The sequence below is a fragment of the Cucurbita maxima genome, unplaced genomic scaffold, assembly GCF_002738345.1.
Source record: "Cucurbita maxima cultivar Rimu unplaced genomic scaffold, Cmax_1.0 Cma_Scf00001, whole genome shotgun sequence".
Classification (NCBI taxonomy): Eukaryota; Viridiplantae; Streptophyta; class Magnoliopsida; order Cucurbitales; family Cucurbitaceae; genus Cucurbita; species Cucurbita maxima.
Genome location: NW_019272017.1, coordinates 5,095,372 through 5,107,777, shown reverse-complemented (window position 1 = coordinate 5,107,777; position 12,406 = coordinate 5,095,372). Strand labels below are relative to the sequence as shown.

The 12,406-nt window shown below is 36.3% G+C and overlaps 2 protein-coding genes across 6 annotated transcripts; both read right to left on the bottom strand.

The window, feature by feature from the left end:
• Positions 1-760: 760 nt before the first annotated feature.
• Positions 761-5,831, bottom strand: LOC111486873 (anthranilate synthase beta subunit 2, chloroplastic-like). Of its 5 annotated transcripts, XM_023134060.1 has the most exons (10): positions 5,444-5,584; positions 5,231-5,291; positions 4,541-4,677; positions 4,293-4,450; positions 2,534-2,604; positions 2,375-2,412; positions 2,168-2,278; positions 1,910-2,009; positions 1,668-1,803; positions 761-1,052 (listed from the first exon to the last, which is right to left on the bottom strand). In XM_023134060.1, exons 3-10 carry the CDS (start codon positions 4,644-4,646, stop codon positions 942-944), a joined length of 831 nt encoding a protein of 276 aa, XP_022989828.1. In that variant the 5' UTR covers positions 4,647-4,677; positions 5,231-5,291; positions 5,444-5,584; the 3' UTR covers positions 761-941. The 5 variants fall into 5 exon arrangements, with proteins under 5 accessions (XP_022989828.1, XP_022989797.1, XP_022989812.1 ...); XM_023134029.1 differs by lacking the exons at positions 5,231-5,291; positions 5,444-5,584 and adding an exon at positions 5,739-5,831; XM_023134044.1 differs by lacking the exon at positions 5,231-5,291 and having other exon boundaries at positions 5,448-5,585.
• A 448-nt stretch (positions 5,832-6,279) lies between these two features.
• LOC111484609 lies at positions 6,280-11,846 on the bottom strand. The gene is made up of 9 exons (XM_023131304.1): positions 11,557-11,846; positions 10,631-11,332; positions 9,112-9,234; positions 8,909-9,006; positions 8,675-8,792; positions 7,865-7,984; positions 7,655-7,767; positions 7,418-7,572; positions 6,280-7,311 (listed from the first exon to the last, which is right to left on the bottom strand). Exons 2-9 carry the CDS (start codon positions 11,271-11,273, stop codon positions 6,600-6,602), a joined length of 2,082 nt encoding a protein of 693 aa, XP_022987072.1. The 5' UTR covers positions 11,274-11,332; positions 11,557-11,846; the 3' UTR covers positions 6,280-6,599.
• Between the last annotated feature and the right edge of the window lie 560 nt (positions 11,847-12,406).

Here is a 12,406-nt window from a genome sequence, read left to right as displayed (position 1 = left end):
AAGAGGGGTCCGACTAGAAAAATAACCCTCAAGAGAGCTATCTACTTTCCATCATCAGTCGAAACTACTAAGCTATACTCGAATGTCGAAACTACTAAACTATACTCGAACGTGAAACTACTAAACTATACTCGAACGTGAAACTACTAAACTATACTCGAACGGTCTTTCCATAAATCAATCCAAATTACACGAACACAATAATTATTATTAATTATTTTAAAATTGAAAAATGAAATAGTCTTGTCAAATTTAAATGATTGAATAGGTGAATGAACATACATTTCGAATACACAGAATTAAAAGGCATTAATGCAAAAGTTTGAATATATGAAAATGCATGGACATGTGGGTGTTAAAGAAGGCCTCAACTACCCATGTCTTGATTGAATTAATAATCTTACCATTTTGGCTATAAAATTATAAGCAAAGTTAGATCAAAGCTCTTGAAATGCCCATACCAACCCTCCAAACATGTCTTTAATTAATATTCAATGTGGGTCGCATTCATATAATCAATCTTCCCTTCCCCCCTGTTTGGTTTTTGTCATAATAATATGCTTTAGGTCTTACTTTTAAATACTTAAAACTCACCATTTTCTATCTGTTTTGGGCAATGACCCAAATCATGATCCAATGAACTTCAAGCTCATAGATCGGGCCATGAGCTTAGTATCAAAAGTTGTGTGGTGTCCTGCCACTCTTGTGGGCTTTATTTCATTTTTTTTTTCACCTATTTCAAACTTAAAATTCAACAAACTTATAATTTAAGAGAACAAGTTTATTCGACTTTATAGTAGAGTCACTAAACAACTTGGTCACTTGAACTTAAGCTCATATCAGCCACTTATAAGTTGAAGCGACACAACAATCCAATGGCTATAGTAGAAAGGTTTAACAGGTTAAGAGATGAAGAAAGTCTCAGGCTGAGAAATTGAACCTCACGAATGAAGCTCGACCTCCATCTCCCTCCTCTCTATCAATTTTACGAAGTTGCGAACGATGGACATTCCCTCGTTCGTTATAATACTTTCTGGGTGGAACTGAACTCCCTGCAACATGATTCAAACAACCATTTTCTTTAGTATCCACAGAGATCCACCAAATATCATCATATACAAGGTCATTTCTTGTTCACAAATGCAACTGTTGCTCAACAACTAAAATATAGATTCTATTTACGAGTATTTTGCCATCGAAATACAAGAACGTTAACGTCCCTTATTTCTTTTTTTCTTGTTGACCATTTTTGTTCTTGATTTCTTAGAATGTATGGACACAGTTGTAGAAACTGTAGAACAGATACATCCTTCTATTCTAGTAAGATCATTTTTCTTTTATTTTTCTAATTCTTTAACGAAGAAAACCAAAACCGTTTGGCAATTATTTGTCTGTGTTCTAGAAAGGAAAATAGAAATGTGTTTTTTGACCACTTATCATTTCTTGGATCTTTAAAATCTTAAATTAGAGGAAAAGGTATGACTTACAAAAAGGAAAACATTCAGAAATCTTGGGAAGTTAAAATTTGTTCCACATTTTATGCTTTCTTGCTAATTTCTTTACTTCTTGTTTGGAGCTAAACAATACTTTTTACTCTTAAAAAGTAGCTTGGAACCTCAACGAATAGCAGCTTTAATTGTTGATGAACAGAGGGAAACAAATCTTACCTGTAAATGTTTGTATTTCTTGTGGCGAACGGCCATTATCAATCCATCTTCAGTCCATGCTGTAACTTCCAGCTCATCATCGGGAAAAGTTTCCTTGTCAATGACCAGGCTATGATATCGACCAGCAGTGAAAGGACTAATATATTTGCAATGAAAACACCATCAGTAGGCAGTACATACTTGGATAACAAAATGCGATGCATTCAAATGTGCAAAATATAAAACCAATGTTAAGAACATACTTTGATAACCCAGATAAAAGCCCTTCCTCGCCCTTCTCATCATAGTAAACAGGAGAACTTTTTCCATGCACAACACCATATGGGGAACGCACAATTTTCCCTGAGATGTCACAAGGTCCACAATGTTAGGAACATTGCATGAAACAGAAAATAATGTCACCTCTTATTTTACAACTCAAAATTAAACAGGGTGGATCATGAAAAAAAACACGGGAACCACAAAGTCAGATGGTAAAAATTCTCAAATTAGGATTTAACCTCCAAAAGCCTCTCCAATGCACTGCAAACCCATGCAGACACCAAATAGAGGAACAGTAGGTCCAAGTTCAAAAACAGTTTGCAACGAGATCCCAGAATCCTGAGGTGCCCCTGCAGAAGAGGATATCATAGAAGCAATGATAGTCTCAGACTATATTATTGACAAATTTCAATAAGCATCAACAGATTACTCGAGGAAATCCTAACCTGGCCCAGGGGATATTAGAATTCCTCGTGGATTCTTCCTATAAGAATAGCATAGAGTTCAGAACATTATAATTCATACAATACAAATCATTACACTCGATGTCTTTGAAAATGTCTGCTAACTGAATGATGTAAAAAGCATGAATAGGCCAGTGATACCTTCGTAACTCATCCACAGTCAAATCATCATTTCGATAGACCTCAAAAAAACATCCCAGCTCTCCCATATACTGCAAATTATGGTCAAATATATTAAACTATAGTTTTTTGTTCCCTAAAGAGTTATTCATTTTGATATATAATTTACTTCCACGTATATAATTTTTTGCTCTCCCACATACTGCAAATCTCACATTTCCTAGGGAGGCAAAGGAATTTTTGGATATGGCCTTAACGTACCACCCTTTCAAGAATGCAAAAGCCCTATTATGAAAAAACTTCATCATGACTTTCTTTTGGAATCTGTGGAAAGAAAGAAATCAGAGAGTATTTGCAGAAAAGACATATACCTACACAAAACTTTTGGATAATGTTGTTTACCAAGCTATATCTTGATGTAAACTATCGAATATTTTTACTTCCTATAGTTGTACTATAAAGATGTAGTTGTGTGCTTCTGTCTATTTATACTCTACTCAAATGTTTTAGAACCGAATTACAAAAGGAGATAGCCTTTGGGTTGCACCCAAAAGAATTCCAAGGTAGGCCCCAGGAAAGGTTGTCAAGTCTAAGGTTGGTGAAGAATTCCTTTGTCGCCACTGATTCTACCTTTCAGTTTTTTTACTAATAGTGCTAAAATAAGAGACTTGGAAAAGGTAAGAATATTATCCAATAATGCACCTAGGCATGCTCACAAAAACACTGGACTAATATTAGCAAATCAAACAGAACTAGTACATAGTATCATTTTCTCTGATGAATGAACTAAATAATCTGGATGCAAATAACATAGTAATAAAGATTTAAGAAGTGCCCAATGGATAAGGTTAAAGACTTAGCAAACCAACTTTCATAGTCTTACCACTTCATCATACGAAGTTTATGAAATACAGCAGAATGGAAAATAGTGATCCGTCATCAATTGATTTGATACTTAGCGCAAAATCTTGTGAATTTAAGTGCACATACTTCCTCTAGTTGAGCATTAAAAATATGGTACAGAATTTTCACCAATTCCTTAAATACTAAGAAAGAATTAATATTCCACATTACAATACTTAATAAGAGGCTGTAGGTTATCAATGGTTCAGACATTACTACTTCCTCCAAGAGGTTATAAGTTCTACCCACCCCATGGTAAAAGCATCACTGTTTCCTTTGAGAGATTATATGTTTGAATTTCACCACCCCACATGTTACGTAGTGTTTAAAAAATTAATAATAAGATTATTGTTGTTATAGAAAAATGCTCATTCAAAATTAGCCATTTTAGAACATAATTAAAATAATTATTCCAGAAACAGGTTAACTGGTTTGTTTTCCTCCAACATATTTGTTGTTGCTGCTGATTTTTTGGGATTAAAAAAAATTCATTGATTAAATAAAATGGTACAAAAGATAAGTCTCATTCAAAGGGATTATAAAAGATTTCTCCAATTTGATAATAAAGAATTGAAGTTGTAGTTAGGAACCAAATTTTTACACCAAAAAAAGTAGAATAAGCAGGTTAATTGATTGATGTTTTATCCAATGTATTCATTGTTAGGAAGGATTTAGGAACTCAGTTTAGAGATCAACACAGGTTCAACATATTCCTTGTACACGACCAGTAATTGACTATTGCACACACAACAAACAAATAAAAAATAAAATAAAAAAAAGGCCAGTGGAGTTATACATTCTAAACTGGCAAAAGCCAAATAAGAATAAGAGTTAGCCACATTTAGTACTCTCAAAAATAAATTCCGTAGAACTCTACCTGACAAAGATTGTAGGTGAAGCTATCATAATTGTCAATGACAATGATTGGATTCAGGGTCTTCTTGTTCAAACTTGAAGTCCTTGAATTTGATTCAGTGACTGAAATTGAGGCATTCACGACAAATGCTTTTGGATTCTTGGCCACAAAGAGACTATCTGCAAGAAAAGAAGCAGCAATAAAATCATATCCACAACAGTCAGAGACTAATACATCGGAGACCAATAAAACAAATAAATAAATAATACGTGATAGCGCAGATGGGCCAGTTATACGAGTGGTTTTTGACGTTTTAGAGAACAGCGAACGTTTGGGCAGACAAAAAGAAGCAGAAGATGGAGTAATAGCTACCATGTTGCGCAAAAAAATGATGGCTTCAACAGAACTGCATAGGCAGACAACAACAGGAAAATTATTCAATGTGGTTATCCTTAATGGATTTGGTGCAAGTTTGGAATATGTATACCCCTAAAAATCATTACATTCAGGTTTGAAACAATGTTTTTAAAATGCTCAGCCAAAAATTGGATCCAAAATAAGGGAAGTCAATACACAAACGGAACATTTCTTTTCTTTTTTTCGTATTGGGATTAAAACTCTCATAGGAACTCATCTACGAACTTCAAGAATCCATACTTCCAATAGTTAAAATTTTCAAAATCATTATAAATTAACAGACATGACTACAACCCCCCTATAAGGAATTCCTTGAACAACACCCAATGTACAAGAAATATCATTTTGGTGCCTGTAGCTCCATTTACAAGCCAAGAAATTAGTAACCACACACATTCCAAATTATATCTTCGTTTCTTCTCTTCATGCCCATCAAATTCATAATTTATATGAAAATATCCACACTCCAACAAAACATCAGATTCAGGAAGGAACAAAAATAGCCAAGTCATAAGAATGCACGGTTGGAATGTGGACCATACAGTTATCCCAATAACCACACGGATATGCTCCAAACATGAACACCATGCCCGACGTCAAAAGCTTAATCATCACCAAAAAAAAGCATCACTCAACATGCACTACTCAGATAATCCATTTAAAGTGGCATTCAATTAAACCATGTTGATCAAGCAAGTCACACAAACATATAAGAAATAGGGAAAAAAAGAAATGAACAAGTGAGGATTACTCACAAAGAAAGCGCTCGCAAATCCAAGATCTATGGACAATGATGGGTAATAAAATCTGAGATCATTCAGTGTTCGGCGTCTCAACACTGATTGCAGGGGTGTAGAAAAGAAAGATGAAATGATTTTCTTTTTCTTTTTTAGGGTTTTACCTCTCTACTTTTTGAAAAAACAAAAATAAATTATTTCCGATAAAAAAAGAATAACAATAAATCCATGAAAAGTTAAAAAATTAAAATCACACTCCTAATACTTAACAAAAAAAAAAAAAAAAAAAAAAAAAAGGGAGAAATAAAATTACCGGTTTTGATTTGTTCCCGATGCAAAGCTGTGGTGCATGAAGGAGAAAGATGAGATAGCACCTCGTTTTTAAAACATGATACTTCCCATTTTTTGGATAATAAGGAACCTACCTTTATTTCTATTTATTTAAATCATTTCATCATTAATGCCACAACACCTAATTTATGCACAGTATTTTTTTAAATTCTTCTTCGGACTATATTTGAATTTTTAGGATGAAAAATAAACCGTTCGACGAAATCATGTCTAATATTTTCTCAAATCAGGGGCTGAGGCTTGAACTTTCCCTCTTAAGGCTTAAAAAAATACATTCATTCTATGAATTTTGTAGTATATAACCAATTTATTATAATAATATAAGAAATGAAGGGCGACCATTTAAAATTACGTTAAAGAGCAGTTCATCTGAATGCATCACTATCTAATCAACAAGAGAGGCCAAGGTCTAGAACTGATAAATTTCATATGAGAGGGGGGGGGGGGGGNGGGGGGGGGGGGGGGGGAAGATAACTCAAGAGGTTAGTTTTTTTTTTTTTTCCTTTTTTTCAACTGTTTAAACCCAAAAAAGAATTCCCTAAAAAATCTCTTTTTAAAAAAGATGACAAGTAAGATCCAAAGTTCCATATGGCATGAAATTCTTTAGAACAAAAAAAGGGATTTTGAAAGAGAACTCCCCTTGTTCTCCTTGGTAGTAGTAGTAGTAGTAGTAGTAATAGTAGTAGTAGTAGTGTTTAGTGTGTGATAATCATCGGTCTTCAATGTTGCCGCTCTCTACATTTTGCTTGTTGTAACTCATTCAACTCCGCAGCCTACCTGGTTTTCTTCTCTCTTTTCTCTTAAGTAATGTATCTTCTTCTCTCTAAACTGCTCCATCTCCTGCATGTTGGGCCTGCAGATTCTCACTTTGTTCTTGCTGCTCCTGCTGCTCTTCCTCCCTCACTTTTTCACTCTCACTTCCATTGCATTCTTGTCTTTGAGGCTTTGCTTCTGATTTTTCTCCTTGAGAAGCACCTGCATTATGATCAGATTTTGTCGAACCGTTCTCCTTTTCTGAAAGGGAACCCGTCTCAACAGTGGAGTTTGGCAACTGTTGAGGAGCTGGAGATGGAGCACTAGAAGAACCTGGAGGGGGAAGGAATACTCCAGTACCTGGAACAGGGAGGCGCGGTGGAGGATGCCTTGGATGTGCAGTAGGCCATGTGGGTGGACCAGTTGGGATCGGCACAGGAGGAGGGAACGGCATAGGTGATGCTACGGGAGAGACAATTAGGGGTGGGATGCCATTTGGTGGCGGCATTTGGGGACGAATGGGTGGCGCTGGTAGAACCCCTGTTGATGGAACTGAAGCGTAGTGCTTCTGTCCAGGGGAAAGGCGAGGGTTCGGCGATCTAACAGATGGAGGACCCCAACTGGCAAATGGACCTACATTCAAAGATGTGCGTTGCCCATCAGAGGGTACAGCTCTTTTTGGTTGTGATTTGGTCAAGGTAACAAGTATACGTTGCTTGCGGATGGCGGGAATTGCATGCTTAGCAAAATCTGCAGATTTTCCTTCCACAACAAGAAGGGTTCTGTGTTCCAAAACATGAAAAAATCGGTACAGATCCGGAAGACGATGATCAACAGTAAATTAAGAAGGCACGCATCAGGAAGAGGATAAAAGGATAGAACAATTACCCGGGTGCAAGAGACAGCTTCATAGCCCCTTTATAGTTGCCAGAATGGTCTGTACCAATTACTCTACCAAAGGTCATTTCACATTCAGTCAAAAGGAGGACACCAACGGGCCGCCCAAACCATGGTGGCCAGACATGAGGCTGAGAATGATCACCCTGTGGATTTCATCCAACAAGAACATTAGTCTAGAACATGTAATAATCAAAGCCTGCTGAAAACAATAACGCAGTTAGCGACCTCGTTATAAAAGTCAATGATGCAGGAATCTGGTTTCACTGACATCATTTGCTCTCCAACCAAGCGATCGATGAGATCTTGAAGCAACGACGGGATGGATTCTATTCTTCGATCTGTAAAGTTCACTAAAAATGAATATCTAAAAAACCCCATCAAACAAAAACTAAAATTTAGAAACGACAATCTAAAATGAAAGATAATGGCAAATGCCTTTTGAGAGCCCTGAAGAGTTGTCATCATCATGAGGATGATCTGCAATGGGAAAGCCTAGTTGGATCATCTCTCTCCCATGTCCCTTCATGGGTCTTTTTGAGACCACATATGTCGAACCTGATTTCATGCAACAGAAAAATATTATATTATAAATTTTGTGTACTACAAGGAATAGATGAAAAAAAATCAAATTTCATACATGAACTCAGGATCTATTGAGCCAATTTAAAACATAATGTTATTTAAAGAAGACACTAGAATTAAGAAACAAAAGATTCCTTCAGAGATTAATGTGATTGATGAAGAGGAAGTAAAGAGTTGCTCGGTTGACTCTCGAAACGCCAAGTGAGATAGTTGGATTGGAAAAAACTTGCAGCGGGGGGGAAAGGTCGAGGTTGATTGGGGTAAGGAAGAAGATTGCAACGCTACCTTCTTCCACAGGGTGGCTAGTGACAGAAGAAGTAGGAACACAATTGTGCCCTTGGTTCAAGATGAAGGGAAGCTTATTAAGTAGGAGATCTATATCTCTACGGCTAAAAGTGGCTTCTTAAACCTTTTGTTCGTACTCGAATTGATTGGAGCTCTATATCTCAAAGGGATGATTGGGTAGCACCTTTCGAATTTGGAGTTGATTAAACAAGCCGTCATTGGGAGTGATGGGGTGAAGTCTCATAGAAACCTCTCACTAAGAACTATTCCCTAGCCAAACGCCATTGGGTGTGAAATTTCATATCCAGAAACTCATGAAATCACAATCTTTATTGAGTAGAGGTTTATTGAACTGAGTTAAAAAGAACAAGAACTTACCTTGAAATTGCCCCCTCTTTCCAGAAGCTCTCAAATCGTTCACCAATGAAAGAAGCTTTGAAACCTCAGCATCGTCCAAAAAATCTTCGAACAATTTCAATCCATCCATCACATTAACCTGAATTTGAAGTCAATCAGTCTACCATGTCGAGCTACGTAACATTTTTTCCTTCGAAGAATCTCACAACAAGGAATCCAAGAACAAAATTATAGGATAAAACTAAAAAGTTATACCATCTTTCCATCAAGCATCTCATTGGCAACAAAGGTTCTCGGGGTTGTCGCAGCATACTGCTTTCCATTCTGGCTTTGAACAGATTGCAACTCCTTATCTGGGGAAAGATTTGGTCGATAACATAATTATAATAAAAAATATTTCAAAACTTTCATTACAAAAAGTAGGATAAAGCTGCAATGATTAAAGAGACAATACTCACTTCTATTACTTGAAGAACATCCATCGTCAGTAGGTTCAACATGAGATTCTTTATTACTTGCATTATCTTCTAAATGTTCTGCACACTTCGGTTTGCTATTACCTTGGTCCTTCCCATGAGTATCTAACCAACAAGCAAGTTTGTCATAATTCAGTGCAAGTTTGTCAATGATGAATATTCATATTTGAAGTAATTCAATTCTCTGGGAATGAAATAGAAATATAAGAAACATGTCATTAGAAATGCACTGTGGTACAAAATGTAAAGTAGAACTAAAATCAAAGTGAATGAAAGCATGGTCATTTTCATTACCTTAGAAAGGACTTTTCGAAGCTTATCGCATCCAAGCATATCAACCATATGTGCAACACAACAAAGATTTTTGGGGTTAAGAAAAGCACTATCCTCGCCTTTTCTATAATATTATCCATCACTCCTATTTTGGTCTTTAATTTTTGTCCAAGAGATACTTACCGTTATAACCCATGCATATATAAAACATTTCATACAATAAAATAAACTCCTTAAAATCTAATAGAAGGAAAATAGATTACAACGTAACCCAAAAGACACACAAACAGATCATACAATCGATAAATTAATCCCTTTTTGTTATAAATTTTCTTAATCGATACACAACAGGGCAATGTCTTGAACAGTTAACACCAAATATGAGAGATCCCACATCGGTTGGGGAAGGAACAAAACATTCTTTATAAGAGTATGAAAACCTCTCTCTAGCCGATGCGTTTTAAAAACCTTGAGGGAAAGCTCGAAAGGGAAAAACCAAAGAGGACAATATATGTTAGCAGTGGGCTTGGGCTGTTACAAATGGTATCAAAGCCAAACACTGGGCGATGTGTCAGCGAGGAGGCTGAGCTCCGAATGGGGGTGAACACGAGGCGGTGTGCCAACAAGGATGTTGGGCCTCAAAGGGGGTGGATTGGGGAGTCCCACATTGATTGGAGAAGGGAACGAGTGCCAGCAAGGACGCTAGTCCCCGAATATCGATTGGAGAGGAGAATGAAAAATTCTTTATAAGGGTGTGAAAACCTCTCCCTAGCAGACGCGTTTTAAAAACCTTGAGGGGAAGCCCAAAGAGGACAATATCTGCTAACGCTAGGCTTGGGTTATTACAAAATATGTAATACTATTTATACCTTTCCCTAAATTATTAGACGATAAGATGAGTAAACAACTGCATTCTTTTATTTTAAAGAGGTCATGTATAACACTCAAAGTCATACCATACGTTAAACAGAAAATGTCGATCGTTGACAACCCATATAACGAGTAGCATAAAAGCAGTAAAATAAAATTAGGAAAAAATACCAAAAGTAAAGTGGAATTATAATTTAAACAAAACTAAGATGAAATAAAAAACTTGGTCCCCGGAATTTCAAAGCCTGTGTCTATAGATCCTTTTAAGAAATGTTGTATAGGTCCTAAACTTGCAGAGGTTCAGGATAAACTTAATTTATCCCTATAATAAATTTCACACACTATTAAGAAATGATACCTTTTCTGTCCTCAGCTGACCCTGAATCTTTGTCGTTCAAATTTTCGTCCTCCCCCGATGCTTTACTTTCCTCGCACGTATTACTTACTTGCTCCACCTTCCTAGAGCCTACAAAACTTGAAGAATTCCCACCATTACATGACTCTGCACAAGTGACCATCTCTTCCTTGACTGTGGCTTCAATCCTATGGCCCTGCTGCTGCTGCTGCTGCTGCTTAAACCCTGGCCCAGGTCTCCTATAGAACTTCGGCCCCACTTTTACGGGATCGATATACCTCTGTTGCCTCCTTGAAATGACCTGCTGAAGGGAATAGCTCACGTCTGCCACTGAAAAGTACTGTTGCATATGAATCACGGGCGTCCAATTACACCGCCGCTGCTGTATACACCCAATAACCACATCATACTCCCCAGGCTCTCCCACAGCACGCAAGTGATGGCAAAGGGCATCAATCATTGCATTCGCAGCAGCAAATTCACTTCGCAACCATGAGATAAACCCATCACGCTCATCAGGAAACCAGGGGCGGGGGTGGTGTTGATGGATCTCGCCACCGCCACCACTCACCGCAACTCCACCGCCACCACCACTCTGAAACGATACTTTATCCGGTACGCCCACATTTCCCGATGGCATAGCCATGAGAATCTTCTAGCCAGATAAAACACTAAAACCGCATATACAGTAGTATATCCTCAAATCTGAGATCCAATAAAAAAAACAGTAAGAATGAATTTTCATTAAAAGCAAACAAAAACGCAGTCCAAATTCTGAATTAGAGATCATAAACATAAATGTCACACGAATTGCTTAAAATCATCACTACCCATCAATCATCGACAAAAGTCGATAATGCACAAACGAAAAGAACATCCAACTGGGTTATAATCAAATGACTATTCCGACATAAATCCAAGAAGATTACCACAACCGATCAATCAAGAACACAAATTCTGACAATTCGATAACGAGCTACAGAAGAATTTAGCCGCGACCCCAATTGAATCAGATCTGCAAAATGGGGTTTGACAAAAAGCTCTTTTAGACTGTGCTTGTGAACAACGCACAGTGAAAACTCAGTGGCGTAGGGTTTGTAAAGGGAAATTTGGATTTATAAGATCTAGGGTTTGTAAAGGGTAAAGTGAGGAAGGTTTTAACGAACACCAATGTACATGGGGTCTTAAATGGTGACTTCTCTCTCTAGGTCTCTCTCTCCACTTCTGGGAAAAACAACGGGGAATTGAAGAGGCACCAACATAGGATATACTCTCAAATTCTTGAGCTTTAAAAGGGCATTTTGGTAACTCGGATTTAGGGTTCTAAATTTATGCTTTTGAAGTCCAAAAATTTGAGCTTTTAATTCATTTCCGACATTGCGGATAAGCTCCCTTATTATTTGATTCAACTTAGATTCACTCAAAATGTTTTAACTAGTTTAAAAAAAAAAAAAAAAATTAAAATTACAAAGATACCCTTTTTACATTTTTTAAAAATTATTTTAAATAAAAAATTTATTTGATTAAATACATATTCTATTAATTAAAAAAATTAATTCAATTATCCAACTATTTTTTATTTACTTATATATATATATATATATATATATATATATTTTAAAAAAAAAACCACTTTTAATCCTCGAAAATCACCTTTTTTTTTTAATCTAATTTGGTGAACATTCTTCAAATCTTAACTACATTTTAGATTTTGAAGGATTAAAAATATATATATATTTAAATAGTTAAGATTTTTCGGGTTAATTTATTTTTGTCTAT

Bases quoted from the DNA above. Each gene is read 5' to 3' on its own strand.
- LOC111486873 (XM_023134029.1), bottom strand. From the start codon at position 5,776: ATGCACCACAGCTTTGCATCGGGAACAAATCAAAACCG. The intron at 4,451-4,540 runs GTATTATTTATT...CTTTTCTTGCAG, and splicing joins TGGCCCATCTGCGCTATCAC to ATAGTCTCTTTGTGGCCAAG. The intron at 2,605-4,292 runs GTAGAGTTCTAC...CATAATTTGCAG, and splicing joins TCACCTACAATCTTTGTCAG to TATATGGGAGAGCTGGGATG.
- LOC111484609 (XM_023131304.1), bottom strand. From the start codon at position 11,273: ATGGCTATGCCATCGGGAAATGTGGGCGTACCGGATAAAGTATCGTTT. The intron at 9,007-9,111 runs GTGAGTATTGTC...ATCTTTCCCCAG, and splicing joins ATGTTCTTCAAGTAATAGAA to ATAAGGAGTTGCAATCTGTT. The intron at 8,793-8,908 runs GTATAACTTTTT...CTTCAAATTCAG, and splicing joins AGATGCTTGATGGAAAGATG to GTTAATGTGATGGATGGATT.